Source organism: Ambystoma mexicanum, chromosome 10 (genome assembly GCF_040938575.1).
Source record: "Ambystoma mexicanum isolate Mex_15411 chromosome 10, UKY_AmexF1_1, whole genome shotgun sequence".
NCBI lineage: Eukaryota > Metazoa > Chordata > Amphibia > Caudata > Ambystomatidae > Ambystoma > Ambystoma mexicanum.
This window is the reverse complement of record NC_090932.1, coordinates 272056888-272080097: the sequence shown is the minus strand read 5'-3', so window position 1 is coordinate 272080097 and position 23210 is coordinate 272056888. Positions and strand designations below refer to the sequence as shown.

At 47.3% G+C, this 23210-nt stretch overlaps 1 protein-coding gene across 4 annotated transcripts in view; it reads left to right on the top strand.

The window, feature by feature from the left end:
- YEATS2 (YEATS domain containing 2) overlaps positions 1-23210 on the top strand; it is a 1971885-nt gene that overhangs the window by 1253413 nt on the left and 695262 nt on the right. For all 4 annotated transcript variants that reach the window (XM_069617830.1, XM_069617832.1, XM_069617831.1 and 1 more), the window contains one exon: positions 11167-11301. In XM_069617830.1, the coding sequence (XP_069473931.1) occupies positions 11167-11301 (135 nt within the window). The remainder of the gene's footprint in view (positions 1-11166; positions 11302-23210) is intronic.

Sequence of the window (23210 nt, the reverse complement as noted above, 5' to 3'; positions counted from 1 at the left end):
GACAATAGGGCATGAGAGGAGAGGAGGCAGCAGTGGGGAGCCTGAAAGCGAGCTGAGTGTCGGCCGCATAGCACTGAAAGTTGGAGCAGAGAGCAGCAATGCAGTGGCTGAGAGGTGCCAGGTATTGGTTGGCCAACCTGGCAGAAAGGTTAGACCCCTGGGGAACACCACAAGTAGAGAGAGATAGAAGAGTAGAAGGACCCAAGTTGCACCTGGGACGGTCGGTCCGAGAGGAAAGAAGTCAGGACAGAGCCTGATCAGTGATATCCAGGTTATCACAGAGACGGTTGAGCAGGAAGGCATTATTGACCATGTCAAAGGCAGAAGAGAGATCAAGTAAGATGAGGACCGAGGGGAGATTAGCATCAAGGTTAGAGAGCAGGTCTTCTCTGATGTTCAGGAGATCAGTTTCCGTGCTTCTGGTGGCTGTGAAGCCAGACTGATGGTCATGGAGACAACCAACAGATTCAGTGTGAAGATTAAGCTGGAAGATGGTGTCAATGTGGTCCTTGAAGGTTTTGACAAGGCTTTCATAGATCGGACTTGTCTAGAAACCTAGTTAGGGGGGAAGAGAGGAAAGGCAGACAAAAGTGGGGATACAGAGGGGCCAGAGGAAAAGGAGAGAGTGGAGTGAGAAGCAGGAGAGGACAAGAGGGTGAACAGGATGTCCTGGGTTTTAGAGATGAAATGTGAGGCCAGGGCTGTACAGAAGGCCTCTGAGGGCTAGGAGAGGTAAACTGCGGCAGGGTTGGACAGCTCCTTGCAGATTTTAAAGAGTTTGACCGAGTTCTTAGATGCTGCAGAGATGCAGGTTTGGATGTGAGCTCTCTTAGTGAGGACAGAGAGTTGATATTGCCTTTGGAGCAGGCGGCAGGCCAGTTTGTCAGAGGATGTACAAGATGCTAACCATTTCCTCACAGCCACCCTACACTTGCGTTTAAGGGTGACGAGGTCTGAGTCGTACCAGGAGTTGCACTTGGCTTTAGGCTTCATGCACATCCTCATGACAAGGAAGTACATAAAGCTCGTCAGAGATAGAAGAGTGGAGCATGGAAAGGGCTCTGTCAGGGTGTGAGTCAGCTAGAGGTGCAGGAGGGGGAGAGAAAGAGGCGGCGAAAGCCTCAACTGACACACGCTTCATGGATCGAATGACCGAGAAGGTGGGTGGCAGTGTGGGGATTGGCTTGGCCTGAGGGTAGATGGGTGGGGGGGGGAGGGCAGAGGGGAGCGAGAGAGAGGGCAGGAGGGAGGGAGGGACGGAGAGAGGGGTGGTGAGAGGGTTAGAGAGGGGGAGGTCTGAGGAGATGAGAACATCGAGAGAGTGCCCTGCAGAGTGAGTTAGCCAGAGGGAAGAAAAGAGAGAGAGACAGAGAGTCGCAAAGGTCACAAAGTAGTCCCTTGGCGGGACAGGAAGAATCCAGGTGGATGTCGAAGCCTCCAAGGAGGAGACAAAGAACTTTGCCAACATTTTCGCCTCTCCATTAATCGTGGAGATCGGGCGATACGCACTGCATTGGTCTATCGGCTTGCCTGCCGTATACACCCGTCTCCCGGTGCTCCAAAAACATGGCCCTCATCACCTCTGCCGGCTCCTCCCCCACCAACTTCCAGAATCCAGCTGGGAATCCTTTCTGACCAGGGGATTTCCCAGATTGGAGTTGATTAATTGCGTTTTGGATTTCCTCTCTCGTCAGGTCTAGGTCCAGCATCTCCCTCTGCTCCGGGGTCACGCGCGGCAGCCCTTCTCTTATATAGCCCACAATCCTGGCCTCGCCCCCTATTACCGGGCCCCAATATAACTGCGTAGTATGCCGTGAACGCCTCAGCTATAGCTTGACTTTTGGATACGAGCACCCCTTCTGCCTTTCTAATCTCCCTCACCCATCTTGTCCCTTCATCCATCCTCTCAACCATGCCAAGAGTCTGCCGCACTTGCCTCCCGCATAAAAGACACTTGCCTGCCTGTCCCAATGGGCTGCCCTTGCCTCATCCCAGGCCACTTGTTAGGCAGAAACCTCTGCAGTTCCCTTAGGGACCACTGCAAAAGATTTAAGACTACAGGTGTTGGCAGTAAACCCACTTGGTAGCAGTCTGCACCACCCAGATTTACCTGGTAGCTGTGGCTGAGCAGTCAGACTTCCCTCAAGAAGAGTTGGGCAGTATGCAAAGTATACACAATAGGCACTCAGATACAATAATACAAGCAAACACTGACCAGAGCTTTGGTATCAAAGTATATAATTATTTATTTAAAAACACACAGTTGAAACACTCCAGCACTCTTATTGTAAAATATTCTAAACACAGTTACTATTGTAATATATACACCCCTTTTTCCTTATCAGATAAGTCACAGTAAAACACCACTTATTTTCATACAGAGGTGAGCGCTTAACTAGATTGCACTCTAATAAGTTTGTGAGAAAGGGAGGGAAAAAGACAGAATATGGAAAGGTACACCACTCTAAGATTCAGGAACACGGTTAGCAAGGCAGAAGAGCAAAAGTCACTGGTGAGCCAAAGTCCAAAGGCTGGGCCCACTCTTAGAGAGAGCAGAGCACAAATGCGCCCAAGATCACACAGTTACACTAGGCTTGGAAAGTCTTGCAGAGGGTTTAGAGAGGCTTAAGAAAGTTTAGCCAGGGTGTCCCAGACTAACCCAGGTTCGAAAGCCGGGGGCTAAATCTACCCCGTACAGTCGGTAGCAAGGGAAGCCAGGCAGGACACGGTACCTTAAGTGGGAAGGATCCTCCAGCGGTGGCTGTTGTTCCTGGTAGTGGGTGCAAGTTGCGTCGTCGTCCAGGGGAAGAGAAGATCTCGACTTGGAGGAAAGATGAAGGTCGTTGCACTACCAGGGAAGAAACCAGCCGCAGAGTTTTCCGGTTAAAGGTGGTACCTTTGTTTCGCGGTCGTGGTAAAACGTGGTATCCGGGTTGCCAGGGTGCTTGGCACGGGCAAGGCGGCCACGAGGTGCGTCGGGAAAGTGAAAAGACTGTGAAACTGGTTATCCCCACCAGTCAAAGGAAGAAGTCTCTCCGGCGGGAGATCTCCTCTGTCGTTGGGAAAAGTGGTGAGGCAGTCCAGCAGGGCCCCACCGGTGGTGGTGTCGTGGCAGGTCGGCTCAGCTTCTCCCTCGTCGGATTCTTAGGTCCTGTGGCGACTTCTGAAGTTCCAGTCCCCAAAGCCCTGCTTTTATGCAGCAAACCCCCATTCACTCAGCCTAGCTGTCACTCAAACATGCTAAGTGGTGAGCCGGCTGGCTCACCACTTGGGCCAATCAGGATGGAGTGCGACTTGAGTTGCCTAGGCAGTCCAGGGTGCCTGAATTTCCCTCCACACCTCCTAAATACCCCAGACAGAGTGGCACCACTTTGGAGGACTTCTGTGGTGAAGCCCGCCAAAAAGTGGAACAAAGGGCTCGACATGGGTTGGAGTCACAGAAGAGAACACAAACGCCATTTTAGAATCAAGTTTTGGCAAAAAATACCAACCGGAGAATTAATATTAATTAAATAAACCGGCGGTATGTTCGAGGCTACCGTAAATAATTAAATAAAGATAGTAGCCTAAAACAATGGGAAATCCCATAGTAAAATATTTGCGGTTGAATATAAAAAGTAGTATCCACTGCCACCAGCCAAAACTCGATCAGGGGGGACGGAGACGTGCCCCCTCGACTAACAGACCCCGGGGCAATTGAATTGCCCCAGCCAGTACGTCCACAATATGATGGGTTGTACCGGTTCTGTTCAGAATTTAAGACTAGTAAAGTCAATGGTGACTTTACATGCCCTGGGAGACAGTAGTCAGTCCCAGGGTATGGAGTCTATACTGGGGGGTTACTATGACACCCCTGTGTCACTGCACTGAGGGTGCTGTGTAACACACATCACAAAAACACATGAAGCCCTATGGAGTAAAAGACCCCATAGCCCATTACACACATCTAGATTCAAAGAAACTCACTCAAATCGTGCCCAAGAGTGAGGGTAAAAGAGTCTCACTCTTGGCACTAGAAAAAAATAAACCCCAAAAATCCAGCAAAGCTGCTGGGGGACTCACTAGGTTAGGAAATTCAGCCTAAACAGAGAATTCTCCCTAACACCACTGATCTGTACTGCTGCTGCACCTTAGTGAGGGCCCTTCTGTGTGCCTTTGTGCCTTGCCACACCAGCATTGCCTCCGCAGCCTCTACTTCCCGCTCCAGCGCCTCTAGCTTTTCTCTGCCTAAGATGGAAACCGAGAAAGACTGCAGATATCATGGCTGGTTTGAAAAATGTGTGGCTGATCGGAGACAGTTGGCTGTTTTGGTTACTGGCTTTTTGTGAGAAAGTCAATGTTAACATTGACCTTGGTTTGAGAGATTTTACAATTAAATGGTTTGGCTTGAGGGGAATGCTTTGGTTCCAGTTTTTTCCAAAATTGTTCCGTCTGATAAGTACAGGGGAGCTAGAGGTCATACTAATTCATTGTGGAGGCAATGATTTGGGGAATGTACGCTGTGTGTCCCTTTATTGATGAAACATTAAAACTAATGGAACTTTTTCCTCACACCATCTTTATCTTTTCCAATCTGACTTAGAGGCAAAAATGGAGATGGACCACCAAATGTAATGGTAACATAGAAAAATCGCGGAAAATGTAATAAAATAGTTTCAGCATTCATGAGAGACCACAACCAATGGATTTGAAACAACAACATACAGTTCTACATGGCCAATTTCTATAGACATGGTGGAATACACCTAACCGTTAAAGGAAATGCAGTGTTCCTTCATAACACCAAAAAAGTACTCCAAATGTGCTAAAATACTACACTCCCTGTACCCCAAAGTAGTCCTTTTAAGGACTACTTATCACATATAAATACACAAATACAAGAAAATAATACCCAAAAACATTTTTTTTGTTTAACCGGGCCTAGTGCTCATTGACTTTTTTTAATGGCTGCGGTTACAAATTGTTAGTTAAAGGGGGACCTCACATAGGGTGTTATACATATAATAGATTGTACTTAAAAAGGCCTCTTTCATGTACAAAGACTACTTTTTCAGCGTATTAGGCCCAAATAGCTGCGGGTAAGGTCCATTGAACACGTGGCTACGACCTCCAGTCGATGCTGCGTTTACCCATGCCTCCAAATTCCAGCTTCACGCCGAACGATGCGGTAGCCGCAGTTATGGATGTATGTTTAAAACGAAAAACTGCATATATGTGCAAAGTCAATCAGAATGAAGAGGTGGGAGTGAAACACAATTTAATTCTCAAGTTTTTATGACCCTCATATCTCTTGTGTAGTGCATCACATGTTCTCTTCACACAAGGTAGTCATTGGGGAAACAAATCCAAGGTGGATTTAAAAAAAACCTAGTGACAGTGCACCATTAAATTACACTTCTGCCACCACTGTCATTTCCTCCCAACCTCCTCTCATCTTGTCTACACCCAATCTACAAGACTGCCAATAATATGACAAAAAATAACAATTTGGCAATTGGGGGGAAAAACCATGGTGAGTTGAAACAAAACTACTATAAAAACATGGTGTGGGTATCTTCTGCTTTAACCCCACTCAAAAACAATCCAAATGCTCAGAAAACTGTTGCTGATAAATAACACTATTTTCAGATCAAGGAGCAACATAGTAAGAAGAACATTTAGGAAGTGCAGTGTACTTTGTGCACATGAACTAAAGAAGCCTCAACAATCATATCCAAGAATTCAATTAAATCGAATCCCTTATTTTCTGTTTTTCATACATTTTATTGACCTTAACCTTTGGCTTCATGTTGTTTGCCGATACCCCTGTGACAGTACTTATTTATTAAGAAGGAAGGTGTAAGAGATGTGTGTGTGCAGGAATGGGGGGGGCATAAAGAATTTCAAAGAACATTTGTTAAACAGATGAGTTCATAAGCCTTTTTTTGTGTAGGCATGCCTAGAATGTTTTGTTGAATTTTTCTCTAGCAAAAGCAATGGGGTGGTGGATACTCTTTACCGCAAACTAGTTGTTGTTGATGACGAAGATGGGCCAAAGTGTTGTGAAGTGACTTGCAGGCTTTCTTGGTTACATCTTAGGTTTATTACAGGAACTTAAGGACATGGTTACAGGAAGGATAAATACATGAGAGTTTGGACTATATATCAGCACTGGCCCCATCACCCAGGCAGGGGAGCTCTAACTGCCTCAGTATGGAACCTTCAGATAAACATTCCACCATCCACACAGTGACACTCCATGTGACATCACAGGCTCACAGCAAGACAGCATTACCCAGACAGCTACTACATAACACATCTCCTTTCCTTACCAGACACACACACACAGGAGGTCACTACACAACACATCTCCTTTCCTTACTAGACACCCACACAGAAGGTAGCTACACAACACATCTCCTTTCCTTACCAGACACACACACACAGGAGGTCACTACACAACACATCTCCTTTCCTTACCAAACACACCCACACACAGGCAAAACAATAAAGAGTTCCACATAGACGCAGCCTATCGGGTGTAACCAGATTGGTCAACATGACCAAATACCACAGATCACCATGAGACACTGGCCAGACATCCCAAGCACATCTGCGTACCAGGCATTTGACTACTGATGACCTAAACAGAACTACAAGAGTATTATGCCAAACAGACTGCCTGGAGAAAATGCAGTCTTTGGCACAGCAAAATATAGGAAAAATATAAAAAAACGAAGGCGCTACCTCCTATAAATATCTGTGGAAACATCCAACGCGAAACTAATCTACTAAGTTTCTATCCCTACTCCATACTGGCAGAGGCGCTACCTCTTACACAACAGAATGTTCCATACGCTGGGGTGCTACCTCCCTCGCGTACACTAGGGTCCATGCTCACCAGAGGCGCTACCTCTCTTCAATACAATTCTTTGCATATGCACCGGAGGCGCCACCTCCTTCAAACACCCTAGTGACACACACATCAGAGGCGCTACCTCACTTCAGAACTTATTTTTCCACATTAACCGGAGGCGCTACCTCCCCCAAATACCCATTTGAGCCACACTCACCAGAGGCGCTACCTCTCTCACTCGTGACCCACCTACCAGAGGCGCTACCTCCAGATACTTCTGCAATGTCACTCAAACCAGAGGCGCTACCTCATGTCAATCCCAATGGTGACACAGTCAACAGAGGCGCTACCTCTCATTATAACTACAGCGTCACTACACACCAGAGGCGCTACCTCTCTCACTCGTGACCCACCGACCAGAGGCGCTACCTCCAGATACTTCTGCAATGTCACTCAAACCAGAGGCGCTACCTCATGTCAATCCCAATGGTGACACAGTCAACAGAGGCGCTACCTCTCATTATAACTACAGCGTCACTCACACCAAGGGCGCTACCTCTGAGTGACATCCTGCGTCATCTTACCTTCATGCCCTTCTCTATGCATCCATCACTACAGTCAACCTTAACTCCAGCACACAACATTTTGCATTACACAGCTATAAAATGCATTGTTGACTGTGGTATAATGTAAATGCTAATTAGAACTGTAGAACATCGAACGTTTCAACTTTTTAGTCCTAAAAGTCCATGGCCAGGAAATGACCCTAATCTGACTTGTGTAGTCCTACAAGTCCATGGCCATCTTATGACCCTAAGTAGGACCACAACAAACTTAAAAGGTCCATCATGGTCTCTACCCACACCTAAAATGCCTCAAAATGGTTAAATCTAGCACTCTCATCCAGCTCTTCAACCCTCAAAATTGGATATCTCCTTTTTACTCTATAATGCCAACAGTTTAAAAACTACATCGTCCTTGAAGTGTTCAAAATGTCCACCCTGAAAATCCTCAAAAGAATTACTCTATACATCACATCAAACCTACTTTCCCACACCCATGACCTTGTCACTTAATCTTCTATATATCTTCACACGCACACTAGCTACACCCGCAGTCACACTTCACAATTTATAAGCGACAACTGCGCCGTATTGCGTTTCAGATGGACATTGTAGCCAGCAAAAACAAACTTCACAAAAGGATACAATCATGTTTCAGGGATTCAGGTCTTCCTTCTTTGCTCTCGTGCACGAACTAGACCTCCTCTGGCCTCATCCACGGACGTGACGCATTCCGAATTGTCTGTCTGTCCATGTTAGCAACACGCGCATTAGAACGAGATAATTCTTCAGCAACATCCACCGAGCAAAACGCACCCTTGCTCGAGTCCTTCAACCAACGCAACTTCCACAAATAAGTCCTCTTCCACAGCTCCTTTTCCATTCGGAAATATGCGCCTGGTCATCACCTCCTTCTTCCAGCCACCGGCGCATCTTCCCCCACAACAAGGAACGTATGCCTTAACAACGGCCGACTTTCACCCAATCAACCACGCTACCCGCAGATCTGGACGTTAGCACGTCTGAAACCACGTTCTCTAAGGTTCTTTACTCGAAAATTTCCTCATAACGCTTCCGATACTGACGGGGAGCGTCGTAACTCGAACCGGGCATTTACTCAGTTCAAATTCCCTCAGCGTTCGCATCGCAACACTGCATGACGCGCTCTTTGTCCACCAACTCCTGCCGCGTACTCTGTGACGTCATCAGTCACACCGCTAACCTGGAGCAGTGCGGACCTCTTCCAGCCAACCGTCACACAGCCGGGACGTTCGCTGTGGCTGGCCAAGTCAGGTCCCTGAGGCAATTAAGGTAATCTTAAATCTTCCTGCGCACTACGGCGCTCCCAGTATGAGTGATCGCCATTTTCCCTCAATAAGACACCCTTTTGTGGGCACACCTACAAGCCTCAAAGTGCCAAGTTAGCATTACTCTTCATTTTCTTGTTTGAAGATAAGCAGCTTTATTTTGCTGGTGGTATGCCCTACTCCCTGAGTGATTGATATGGGCTTCAATAGGGCTTCAATAAAACTTCTTCACCCTAGAGACTAAGCTTCTTAGGGCATCCCTTGATGGCCCAGCTCCTCTTTTCAGCCAGCCCCTGGAACCCAGCTTTGTCTCCTACATGCACTCTTGATCCCCCTGTATGGGCTCTCTTCAGCCAGCCCCTGGACCCAGCTTTGTCTCCAACAAGGGCTCTTGATCCTTCTATGTGGGGCTCTCTTCCTCAGCCCCTGGTCTCAGCTCTTCCCTCCAACTATGGGCAGCTGGTCCATGAGGACATTGGGCTTCACATATTATATAGAGCACCTGTAGTGGGACTTCCTTGCTCCTCCCCTCCTTGGCCCTGGGTGATGGGTCTCTTACTTGTATGTGGGGGCAGTACTGACCACCACTTAGTCCTCCTCTCTCCTGCACCCCCCGCAGCAGGCTCCTTCAGACTTCAGCTTCTTCTTATGTGTGCAGGTTCTTTATGAAAGACATCCTCGTCGCCATTGTTGTGAAGTGACTTGCAGGCTTTCTTGGTTACATCTTAGGTTTATTACAGGAACTTAAGGACATGGTTACAGGAAGGATAAATACATGAGAGTTTGGACTATATATCAGCACTGGCCCCATCACCCAGGCAGGGGAGCTCTAACTGCCTCAGTATGGAACCTTCAGATAAACATTCCACCATCCACACAGTGACACTCCATGTGACATCACAGGCTCACAGCAAGACAGCATTACCCAGACAGCTACTACATAACACAAAGGATTTGTGTGACAATTAAGAGATTACATTTTTTCCCGTCAGATGGGTGTATTGATTGGAAAAAAAGTGTTAGGAGTAAATAACAGCTGCTGCGTGTTATAACAACATGAAAATGTGGGAAAAGAAATTGGAAAACTATGGGCTTTTGGAGTGATGAAGCAATGCCTTGTAACAAGTTTGGAAAATGGAAAGGTTACAGGAAAGACGGATACTTCCTAAAGGGTTCAGAAAAGGATTTGTGGATTATTCTCATATAGGGCATGTAGATATGGCCAAGTTGAGAATTGTACAAAGTGATTATTGGTGTCTCATAATTGATGCTGAATTAGCGGTAATGGGGTGTGAAGGGTGTACTTGTACTACCAGTGACAAATTACTATGTCAGTGAAAAGTAAAAATCGTCATGGGACAGTGTTCTAGACATTTTGGGGACAGTGAAGGAAAGGTCATACAGGTGAATGTGTGTTGGTTATGGATATGTATTCAAACTGTCTAGGGGGATGTGTTAACATGAGAAATATCTAATAGAAATGTGATTGAAATATTTACAAATGTGTTTTGGTGCAACGGATTTCTGCTATGGACAAAGATGTGCAATTGACATCTTTGGAAATTGAGGGATTCTTAAAGTTAAATGGCGTTCAGGGTGGCTATGCCGCCTAGTATGGACATCAAGATAGTGAGTATGTTGAACAATTTAACCGAACATTTATGAATGGAGTTGTTTTGGCACACACACAGTGGTAAGGTCTGGAAACAAATTGTGATGGAAACTGAATATATAAATCAGAAGAATTTGCACATTGTGCCACAAGTGCTGTAAATCCATGTCGGCTCGTATGAGGCAGGACACCTAATCCAAATGTGTGCTTGGTTTGGATACAGACGGCTAAACTGGTCGGGATGATGAAAGTGTGACGAAGCATATGAGCAACAAATGTGTCAAGATTGAGTACTGTGTTCGTTCTAACATGTGCATGTAAAAGCAAATAGATTTTGGGGTTGTTATTAAGAAGACTTTGCCAAGACATGTATAAAAGTCTATTTCCATTTTCTGGTCTGCTGATGTAGTTTAAGTAATTAGGAGTTGTTTTAACTGGAGATGGCTGTAGAATAAGCTGGAGTGTGTTATTAAAAAGACATAGAGGATGTGTTATATTACGCAAAAGAAGGCTCCTGCATGGTAGTGCACTGACATTTTTTGCTAGGATGTCCTTCTAAGCAAGGAATCCGGCGATGGCAGTTGGGCATGGGATGAAGAGCTTAATGGAGGTTGTGAATTTCACTCTGCAATCTTTTAACTGCAACTATTAGGTTAAATGTTTGAAGACCACTGCATTGCTTCAGAATTACATAAAATGTCAATTTTCAGAAGTATTTATCAGTTGCATGTCCTGTAATAAGAGTGTGATGTTCATCAGCGTGCTTTTTGTTATTGGGGAGAGTTGGGAACTGGTGTTGACTATCAGTTGTGTGTATTGACTGGTTTCCATTTTTTTTCCTTTCCTTAGGTTTGCTGAAGATTCACTCCAATCAGTCGAGTCCACAGAAGGCCTTACTCACCATCCCCACCAGCCAAATCAAGCAGCTGGGTGGTACAGCATCTTCTACGGGAGTGCAGACCATGCTCATTCCTGTGAACAAAGGTAACATTTAGTGAATCCGGAGTCTGGACTTCTGTTTACATATATATTGCTTAACATGTTAGAAAATGTGATATGCAGGACAGCCATCTGTATGCTAGTTGTGCCATTGTATAGCACCAAATGGACCCCTCAGCAGCATTTGACACTGTGGATCATGAGTTGCTAGTTTCTGCTGACCGCTGTTGCACAGGTTTCCCGCTCAGCCCTGAAATGATGCAAAGCCAGAGCTAAAGGCCAGAGGGTAAAAATAGGAAGCTACACTTCTACGTCAACTCAGGCCCACAGTCGAGTACCCAAAGTGCCACGCTGATGCCTTTGCTTTTTTCTCAACTTCTTTTTATTGCACACTCGCAATATAAGGTTGGAACATGATTATAGTTCTATTTGAACATGGAGTATCATCATAGCGTCATGCCCCCCAACATTTGATGTACCTACATTGTTTCACACGTTGTTTCAAAATGTATCCCAGAAACGGAGCACCAGTAACATACACTGCAACCTGCTGCCAACTTTGAAAGGGACTACTGTGAGTAGGGGGAGACAGGCCACTAGATAATTAACCTCAATTATAGAACACTGCTAAATATCTTCTCGTGTTATTCCAAGTAGCCTATGCTTACAGGGTGAATCTTACAGCATCGTTGTAGAACCAAGTGACCCAAGTGTAGAAGCAAGGACCAAACTTCCAGGCTTTCATATAGAACCGCCAATACCAGATATAGTACATAACATCAACTCACAGGATCGCCTAACCCTTCCAATAATGCATGAGCTGCCTTACCTCCATGAATGTAACTGTTTGTTTTTTGTTGTTGTTGTAAAGTCCAGTCTGGGACAAGACTTTAGAAAGCCCACCTCTAGTGTACAGGGTTCAGGGCTTTAAGTGGGCTGGGGCCGAGCTGTGGCTGGCTCCGAAATCTCAATTGAGGCGGGTCCCTACCAGGGCTCACTAGTGCCCCGGCCACTACATGAAAAGGATTTTTTTTTCTAAAGCATGAAGCTCTCGCTCGTGTGCAAGAGATTCGGACTTCAGAAAAAAAAATGCCTTTCATCCATAATGGTGGCGCCGCACCTGCACCTTCAAGCAAGAGATGGCCGTGGGCCGGCGCCACCATTATGAAGAGAAACGTGAGGCCGCTGGAAGCAGAGGCCTTGTTTTCTAAATCCTGAAGCTCCTGTGTATTCGCTGGAGTTTGTCTTTAGGAAAAAGGCCTTGGCCTCCAGTGGCCTCACCCTTTCTGCCTTAATGGTGGCACTGCACCTCCCCAGCTGGCCACCATTAAGGCTGAATAGGCAAGGCACTGTGCCCTGCCAGGCAAGCCTTTAGAAAACAAATGCAGAGATCACCCTCTCCCTTATGGATAGGGTGCTGATCTCTACAAAAGGCTGCCTGGCAGGGGTGCCAGTAGCCCATTGAGCTGGGGCTCATAAAGAGGGCGTGGTCTAACGGGTCAGCAGGTGAACCCCGCGGTTAGCCCACGCCCCTTTGATGAGCCCCTTATGTATAGCCTGAACTACCAAAGGTTTGCTAGCAATGACTGAGCAGCCAGGTTTAGTTTAGGAGGGAGGAGGGCTGTAGTGAGTCACACAGAACACAAAGCATAGGAAAAACACACTAGACGTTGTATAAAAATGGGCTAGGCGTGGCTATGGGCGCCTGACCTGGCAGCCTAACGTAGTCGATCCGCGGGGAGCAGCAGCTGAATTAAACCTGCTACTGTACACGGCCACAAATATGATGTGGTGTTCATCAGCCTGAGGTCGGATTTCAGCCTTGTGGCAAGTCTCACCGGTGCATGTGGCGGAGAACAGGCAAAACTGCGGCATGTTGAAGGGCTGCATGGTGAGGCCTGCAGACCTGTGGCGGCTGTTTTCAAGCTGAGGGTGACATTCCCACAACAGCCTCCTGATTGAGCACTGGGGACTTTACCACAGCTGAGCTCCGGTGACGGTTGATCCGCAAAGCGGATAATCGGCAAGTGGGGGATTGTGCCAGAGAAGGAGGTGCAGGTGGCACTACCTGGGCGGGGCAACCAAATCACTGTGGGCCCAACAGAGCAGTCAGTATACTAGCCCCGGGAGCCATCGGAATAGCTCCTTTTGCAGAGGCCGGGCAGGCAGCATAAGTGGAGCTCTCCCGACACATAGAACGATGCCTGCATGATAGGCACGCAGCAGCTGTCGAACACTGCAGCAGTATATATGACGGGCACCAGACTGCGAAGAGCTTGTGAAATCGGCACGAGAGACCCTGGTGAGGTCATTTAGCTCCCTAGGGTGCTCAATCAGTTGAGTAAGTAGAAGGAGCAGCCCCCCTCCTGTGCACAGGATACCTAGGTTGCCAGCTTGGGTGGAAGAGGAGAGAGGCTGCTCAGCAGTCTTCACCTGGACTGGAAGTCGCAAGAAAAGCAAAGCCCCTCCTAAGGAGTGCGTCGCAAGTGGGATTTACATGAGCAGAGAGAGTGGACACTTCAGCCCTGATGCTTGGTATGGGGTGCATGGAGAACAGGGAGCTTGGTGAAGGGAGAGGAGGTTAGCGGTGTGCTGTCTCTGTGCACCCCAGAACACACCCAGAGTGGATGAGAATTTATTTTAAAAAAGGAGAGGCATTTGCTCATAGCACTGGCTCACCGGAAGTCGCAGCACAGATCGTCGTGGAACGCAAGACACTCCACTAAGTTTGTTTTGGACATCCCCCACGACAGGTGGCAAGTGAAAGAAAGTCCTCAACAGTTAGAGTAGACCGGCAAGGAAATGCAAGGATATGGAGGGAGTGGTGCAGGGAGCGGCTGCTGGGCTATCCAAATCAGACCTCATTGACCGTCTACATAACCTAAAGACAGAACTGAAAGAAGAGCTGACTCAATCCATACGAGCTGAGATGGAAAAACAACGTAGTAGAACTCAAAGAATCGATTGCTGACCTGGTGCAAGACACAAAGCAGCTAAATGGACAGGTAGGGGATACCGAATCAGGGGTACAGTCACTATAGGAGTGTGTTTTCCATCTGCAGGGAGAGCATGTCTCTCCTCGTGTCAACTATAGAAGATTTGGAAAATAGACACTGCCGGGAGAACCTCCGCATAAGAGATGCTGCTGAAGGAATAGAAGGAGTTGACCTTCAGGGCTGGGTACAGCAGGTCTTCATGGCAATAGCCCCAAAGAAAGCTGAAAAAAGGGATAACATTGGACCGAGTGCACAGAGTGGGCCCACTCAGAAGAACCCTGAAAGGCCCAACCAAGAGACATAATAATGAAATTCCTCATGTATCGCGGCAAGGAAGAGATACTGGGTGCCTCGGGGAAGCTGGGAACCATAATCTTTGAAGGCCAAACTCTATTGGTTTTCCAGGGCATAGCACTCAGCCTACAAAAGAGACAATCTTTCCGGCAGATTTCAGTACAGCTGCAAAAAGAAGGGATCTGCTACAGGTGGACATTCCCCTTTGGGTTGGTGTTTGCATGCAGGGGACGTGAAACGAGATGCACGACCCCAGAATAGGCCACACAGCTGCTTGCTTTGCAAATTGGGAGCAAGCAGGGAGAGACGATCGACAATCGCTGGTCCAAAATTCCAGCACGCAGGAGACCACATGGCCCAACCAATGCAAAAGAAGGGTGAGCCTCGCACCCGCAACAAACCTGACGGGAACTACATTGAAGCATGTTTACACGGGAAGAAGCTGTGTTCCCCCTGGGGTGACCAAATTGAGGGCTTAAGAGTTATATGATGAAGGGGTGGGGGGAGAGGAGGGTGATTGTTGTTTTTCTCAATACATTGCCTCGAGTTATGTAGGGAGAAATGGGGTTCCACATTCACAACACAAGATAGCTCAAAAATATTTGGGAAAGGGCAAGTTCAGGAAGCATGGTCTAGTCATTTGCGTTGGCGTGTTATGCAGCAACCTTCAGGGTTCTGACATACATTTTAAGAGGTCTTAACACTCTGCAGAAGAAAGGAAGGCTACTGATAGAACTCGCGCACCTGCTAGTAGATTTAGCATGCATACAAGAGACGCATCGGTTGAGGAAGGACAGGCTACATTAGAAACATTTCCCGCATCAATTCTTTGCAAGCAGAATAAACAAGAGTAAGTGGGCAGGCATATTGGTGAATAAATGGGTGCAGTTCAACCTGGTGAAAACTAAAATTAATAAGGAGGGGAGGTATCTCTTTGTAGAGGGGTGGTTTAATGGAGCGCTACTCATGATTGCCATGGTCTACGCACCGAATAGTGGACAGAAAGAATTCTTTTGTGCACTGCTCCAAGCACTGGTGCAGTTTGCATCGTGAGAGGTGCTGATTGCAGGTGACCTCAACATGACATTTGACCCCAATTGGGATGTCTCCAGGGGCACACATATGGGCACAACTCAACCCTCAAAATTTCTCTTAAGGGGGTTAGATGAGGCTGGGCTGGTGGATTTGTCTAGGCACATGAATCTGGGGTGCGTGACCAAAGTGTATTCTAGGCTGAATTACATCATGGTGGGAGGGAGGACTCTTTCAAAGATAGAGGCAGCAGAGATGGACACTATAACTCATTCGCACCATGCACCAGTGTTTATCTCTTGGGACCTGTAGCCGATGGAACATGCTTTCTCGTACTGGAGGCTAAATCTGTCCCTGCTTCATGACTGTCAGAAGGAGATTGGCGAGAGTATCCAGGGCTTTTTCAAGGAGCATGCTGAAGGGGAGACCAGTGAAGAGACCCAGTGGCAGGCATTGAATGTCTACATCAGCCGAGTGATAATATCACAGGGTACAGGGCTAGGAAGAGCGCAAGTAGTAGAATACGAGCCTTCTAGCACAGCTAAAAGATCTAGAGGTACAGTACCGAGGCTCAGGCTCTCGGAAAGTCTATAGAAAACTTCAGGCAAGAGAAGTCAGGTCAATATGAAAGAAGGGAACAAAGCTGAGTTCGTCCTGCAGAAGATCAAACGACACTATGCACAGGGAAATAAGGCAAGCAAATTATTGGCCTGGAAGCTTAAGGCTCGAGCCAATAAGAGGGCGGTAGGTGATTTGCGACTGCCCTATGGGAACATAATCAACTCGGAAAAGGAGAAACAAAATGCATTTGATCACTTCTATAGAGAGCTATACACATCAGATTCCCCAACGCGGGATTTGATGGACTCCTTTCTGGAAAAATGTGCACTACCAAGGGTGACGGCAGAGAAGAGACATCAGTTAGATGAGGACTTAACAAAGAAAGAGGTCTTAAAGGCCATTGGCTCTCTTAAAACAAATAAAGCTCCAGGATTGGATGGATTTGCCCCAGAATTTTACAAGACCTACTCTAGTGTACTTGTTGGCCTGCTTTTCAATTCGATCTGGAGAGAGGTGAGCATTGCTGGCTCAATGGAAATGGTGAGGTTTTCGTTGATCCCCAAAGAGGCAAATACCCTAGACTCTGCTCCTCATATCGGCCATCACGGCCCTAAATATCGATAGAAAGCTCCAAGCCAAGATCTTAGCAACACAGCTGGATCAGGGTCTTCCATACTTAGTGACAGCAGACCAATCAGGATTCGTTGCGGGGTGGCAAGCTGCTGACACCACCAGGTGGGTAATAAATCTCATTGACATCGTACACAAGAAAAAGATCCCAACAATGCTTGTAAGTGTTGGATGCTTAAAAGGCAATGGACCGGGTAGAGTAGGGCTACCTGCGAGCAGTGTTACACAATGTTGGTATGGGCGATACCTTTATACAGGGGATATTTGCATTATATGGGACCCCATTAGGGAAGGTGGCGGTCAATGGGCAACTATCCCAGGGCTTTCGTTTAAGTAGGGGAATGTGGCAGGCATGTCCAATTTCGTCTTTGCACTGTCTGTAGAACCATTAGCCGAACAAATAAGCAGGAAAGAAATACAGGGTATCGGTTTTGGGGGACAGTGTATAAGATAGTGTTATACGCTGATGATATTCTTCTGTCTTTGTCAGACTCGGAGTCCTCACTCCCTCCAACACTTGACCTGTTAGAAGAGTACAGCGCAATCTCAGGGTTTACAATAAATCTAGATCAATGTGAAGCTTTGAACATTTCCATGGGGCAGAACAGAGTGAAAGGTCTGCTGGGCATCTCTCCCTTTAGGTGAGCAGTGAAGACCATTTGTTACTTAGGTATACGGCTTACTGCACGAGCGGGAGACTTGTATAAGGCAAACTACCCTGAAGTCTGGGGTGCAGTTAAGGCCGACTTACTGGAATGGAGTACACAAGAGTTATCCTTATTAAGGAGGGTAGCAGCGAGAAAAATGGCTGTTCTGCCAAAACGTCTATACCTATTTCAGGTCCTCCCTGTGATGACCCCCAAAAAGGCTCTGGATAACCTTCAGAGGTAAATTAGCAAATTTGTCTGAAGAAAACGTCCTGCTAGGATTTCAGCCACAACGTTATACAGGCCCAGAGACTGGCGAATTAGGTCTGCCACAGCTTCGAAAATACTGCACAACTGCGGGTATTGCAAGACTGTGTCGACCAGAACTCGGGAAAGCCTTGGAGACAAGTAGAGGAGCAAGTGGCAGGTAGGCCCCTTAGATACATGTTGTGGATCCCATGCCAGGATCATCCCATAGGCCTGTATGTACTGCCCTCTACAGCCACCACACTTAATGTCTGAGATGCTGTGGCGAGTAGACTGGGCTCGACCATATTTCCACGGCCAGCCACCCCGATTCATCACAATGTTAATTTTACTCCAGCGTATGGTAGTAATGCCTTCAGAGTGTGGCATACAGGAGGGTGCCAGTACGTGCAAGTACATTTCGCATATGTTCGAAGACTGCAAGATCAGATCATTTGCAGTTTGCAAAGACACTTTTTAGATAAGTGAGGGAGACCGCTTTGTATACCTACAACTTCGACACTGTGTCCTCCACAAGGATAATGAGGGCTGCATTTGAGAAGCTAATCTTCACTTCTGGGGGGGTTGACAGGCTTGAGCTAGCAACTGTTCGACTGTCTCAACACGCAGGCACTGATCAAACTACCATCATATACAAAAACTTGGTATAGGGATATAGGCAAGGAGAGTTGAAACAGTGGGCCGAAATATGGAAGGGAGTCTCGAAAGCAACAATCAGCCCACAGTATGCTGAGCAAAGTTATAATATAGTGTGGGATTACCAGGTAATGAGCGCGCCGATGGTGTGTACGGAAAGAACCAAAGTAATTCAGTCTAAAAAGTCTGCTGCACCCCCGGACAATTGCTGGAGAATCCCAACCTGCAGATAACAGAATTTGAGTTTGTAATGGGTGTGCGCTGATATCAAATACAATATCCATAAACTCAAACAGACAAAAATGCTTGTGTTGAGTAACAAACAGTACCAAAGCTGAGCAAGAGTTCCAAGGAAGAAGCAAACACTGTAGGAAATGGTTAAAGCCCCTGTCGCGCTCGTTATTTAATGAAACACAAAACAGTCATGTGTTCAGCCTTCTTCGTAACCAACACGTGTTTCGACCCACGTGGGTCTTTTTCAGGCAGGACCTGTAGTGGCTTCTTAGTTCCAGCTTAACATGATTATAATGTTGCCATATAGGAGGCCAAAAATAACTTTCACGGAAAGATGACAGCCTGGCACCGTAATAAGGCGATCATGAAAGGATATCAATATGTCCTTGTTATATCCAGTCCCCTGGGTAAGGTGACACCTGATCAATATCACAAGTCCTTGTGTCAATGAAATACACGTGTTTTCAGCAATGTTGGAAGTGCTTGACTGCGCGTTGTCTCCTTCTGGTAAGCACTGGAAATAGCGCCGCACAAATGAGTGATAAGTTGTCCCCTGTATTTTTAGTCCGCACGAGTCCCTGGCCTGAATGCCATACCACGAAGCGGTGGACACAAGGACTTGTGATATTGCTCAATCACCAGACAGGCATTCATTCAAACTTGGGTGTTTGGCTGTCCATTTTCTTGCTTGGCCTTCTTCCTGCCTTGCCAGGTCAGGACATCCCATATAAGGTCATGCACTTGCCCGGGAAAGCTGCTTTCGCTGGCAAGTGATGTATTTGTGTGTCGGTGGCCCAGGAAGGGGTTGGGACTGTCTGGGTGTGGAACATCAGTGAAACCAAATGTGGTCCCTGATTGGACCACTGCTGGCTGTTTGAGTGGTGCAGATCCTTATCATTGGTGGGCTTAGACTTGCTTCTAACAAGGATTTTTTTTAAGCAGAGGATTACTGTAGCCATTTCTTCAGATCAGCGTTGGAGCCAAGAATCCTGTATAGAAGAAAATCTGGCCTGGTGAAGCCCTGTTGGACTACCTGATTTGCATAGGCACACTGCAGTGCTTTAACCCCTGGACTGGTGGGACCAACCAGTCTCAACGTGTTCTCCAGCCTTCCTGAGCCTTTGCAAGTGTCCCTGGACCACCCGGTGGACTGACCAGCTCCCCATTGGGCTACCTTGCTAGAGCCATTGCTTGTTTTGCAGCCAAAACTTCGGTCGGTGGGTGCCAGCTTGTGGTAAAAGTGGCCCTCCTGCCAAATTTTAGCACCACAGCTTCATGGGATCCGGCTCTGGAATGAAGTCGTCAACCGCGACTGGAAGGATTCCTGCCGTTGTCTGCGTGCGGTTGCTGGAACTCTCCTTCCCCCATCCTGTGAAGTGTCCTGAAGAGGTCTGCATCATTGCTTTCTGCATTTCTCCATCGCAAAGAGTTGCACTCTGCTCCGGGACCCGACTGTAGAATCCTTGCACCCAGCTCCTGGGCACATGTCACCGGCTCCAACAGTGGGAAATGCAACCTCCAATGACTCCCATCTAGTCCTCTGGGAAGATTGGAGTCAGGGGGGTAAGTAAAAGCAAAGCATTCGTCTTCCCCTGTCCTCCATAGGATAACATTGCGAACAAGTCTTTGTATCCTTCCATTCAACTGCTTTTTGGATGTTGCACTGAAGCAGTGTAACCTAAAAGATAGGAACACATTTTTACTTACCATTAACTTTGTTGCATCTTTTCCCTTGAACAATCGCCAACTCAAGTACTTTAACTGCATCAGATACATTCTGGGAAGAAGCATTGTGACTTTTGGGCACAAGGCCCCACTCTTCATAGGTATTGGACTGAAGCTAGGAGTTATTTCTCATCATTTGGTTCCATCTTACTGCATCACTTAGCTTATTTTATTTAAGTCATTGAATGCATTTGAGAACCTATGGTGACTGTTGTGAGAAACCTGAGGGCGTTCTCACTTCCTTCTCCCCAGAGACATGGTATCTGTAAAGACTGGAGGGGGAGGGGAGGTCCTGTACTTCTGTTCTCTATATGGTAGAGGAGAGGCACATAAGACCCCAGCCAAGATTCTGTATTGTTGGTAGCAATGGATGAGCAATCAGGGCCTAGCTTCTCAGGAGGTGATGCAGGCTGGTTCTTAAGTACTGTGTAGTCCCCAAGCCCCCACAAAGGAATGTACACACACTGTATTAGTTAAATCACAGTCTTTATATAATTAAGTTCAAGGTTATGTACACTATCACAATAACTCACTTTGTGCTCAGAAAATCTACAATGGCAAATCTATACAGTTCTAAAGTGGTACCACCATTATTATCAGATCTCATTAAAGTGCATCAACTATACTCTGGTCAAATGTCACACAGATCACTTAAAAGGCAACCAACAATAGACCTAGGAGGGAAGTAGTTGGTTAGAACAATTGGCAGAAACTAGCCCCGTTACCTAGACACAGTTCTGTGTGGAGATCCCCCCCCACCTGGGCAACATGTAAAGTAAAGATATATCACAAGCCCAGTCCATATATTGTTCTATAAGTCTTATTTCCTTCTATAATGTTTCTACCACCCCAATGTACTTGGAATAGCAGAGTTCGACGTTGAATCATCGACGGATCCTTCTTGAGCGGCTCCCTTTAAAGCAGGAGCCACGGATCGTTCAGATCCCACGAAGAAAGTGAACTCGGCGTCAAGGCGGCAGCTTCGGTCCCAGCGGTGCTCGTCATTGACTGAGCGCAAAGGCGTCCTGCAAGGAAGAGGCGTGCGGGACACCTCGATGACCATATTTCAGGACCGCAAAGAGTTTATGAAGAACCATGGCCCAGCAAGGGCGTCGAGTCGTCCGGTGTGTCTATGCTCGTTGGGTGGCCGGAAACCCACCGGGGGATGCTCCTCGGCACGTCGATGGCCTGACCTCTTCCGGCAGGATAAGGCGGGCGGCAGTGCGGACAAGCGCATCCGTGAATCAAAAATCTTAGGCAAAGGAGCGTGCGGCTCCGGTCATCGGCAGCACAGCATCAAGCGGTCCCCTCTTCTGGGCAACACAGCTTCGACAGGTGTCAGTCAGCCAATCAGACATACAGTGCATTCAGGCCATTCTCCTCCCTCTCAGACACTCGCAACAAGGAATGTGTATTGGCCAGTTTCGGGCAGGGCTGTCTCAATCATTGTGTCAAACACCAGAAACCAGACATCCACAACAAGAAGTGCATATTGGTCACACACTCCATTCACCCAGGTCCCACCCACAGGGTGTAGCCACAACATACAGTCACTTGGAAGGCTCCAGCCAGTCTGGCCTGGACTTCACAACAACACCATATATGGAACTTCCACCCAACAGCCAGTCAGGGGGAAGGGACAGAGTCAGGACTTCCCCAAAGTCAGGGCTTCCCAGGACTTTGGGGAAACAAGGTGACAGGCAATAGAAAGCAAGAGGCCACAGGGGCCATCTTGTTTCCCATCAGGAATCGACTGATTCCAATGGCAGGGCCTGGGTATCCCAAAATGGAGGATACTCGGAGCACCTGTCAAATTCAGCATGGAGCTGCCACCAGCCCATACCTTGCTCCGTGGGCCACACACAGGTGCCCAAAAACATACACTAGGGGTACAGGGTTGCACCTCCACTCATGGTGGCCATAAGGGTATCCCCTGGGTCTGTACACCAAACTAAAAACAGGAAGAGCTGCACTGCCAGGAGTTCCATATGGACTCCTGGGCAGAAAACAATACAGAACACAAATGAAAAAGGACTACAGGACAAGGACAGGGAGGCCCTGTCCTTCCAATGCATTTCCAGCATCACAGTATGCCCCTTTCCCTTATGAGAATCAACAGAACTCTCCCTGGCCTTTATGAGCTATTGTAAAACAGCTCCCCTCTTTTTCCACTCATTCAACCTACTACACTACTGGGATGAGGAAGAGGGCACTAGGAGTAGTGAGATGAAAAAGAGAGCAACAAGAGTAATATAGAATAACCAACTCAGCAGTGAGCGGTCTAGTTTTTGTTGGATCACTACAGCAAAAGGTTTAAAAGCTGGAAGTCCTAAAGAAGAAAAGGGTAATTGTGGTGGGGAGGGAAAGTAGTTTCCAGGACCCCAATAAGAAGAGACTGAGAGAAGGCAGTGGCAGATCGTTGAGAATTGCAGTATGCACCGAGGCTGAGAACCACGTGAGGCTGGGGGGGGGGGTCATGCCTTGTGACTGGCGAAGGAGCTTCTGCTCCGGTCTGCCGAGGTGGCGAAGCAATATCGTGCCAGGCCGTCCCCTAAAGTTGGAGAAAAGGGGTTTGTTGGCTACGGTCGTACCGGAGTGGAAAAGGGGTAAAGTGAAGACCCCAGACAGATGTAATGGTGAGAGGCTACAGCGGGGCTGGGAGCAGAGGTGAGCACAAGCACCAGTGATTGTCTGTCCAAAGCAAGATACCGGCTTTTTCTACACGCAAGCGCTGTCACCGAATGAAACTGTATCAGGTATAGCATTGCTGAGTAATCCTTTGCCGGCGAGTCTTGCATGCAAGCCGATACGAAGTAGCACACCATTGTTCAAGCGATTGACAAGTTGTAAAAAGAGAACGTCATTCGCAAACAAACTTTTTCCAATTGAACACAGTGAATGTCCATTGTTAAAGCAATTGAAAGGCTTTGAA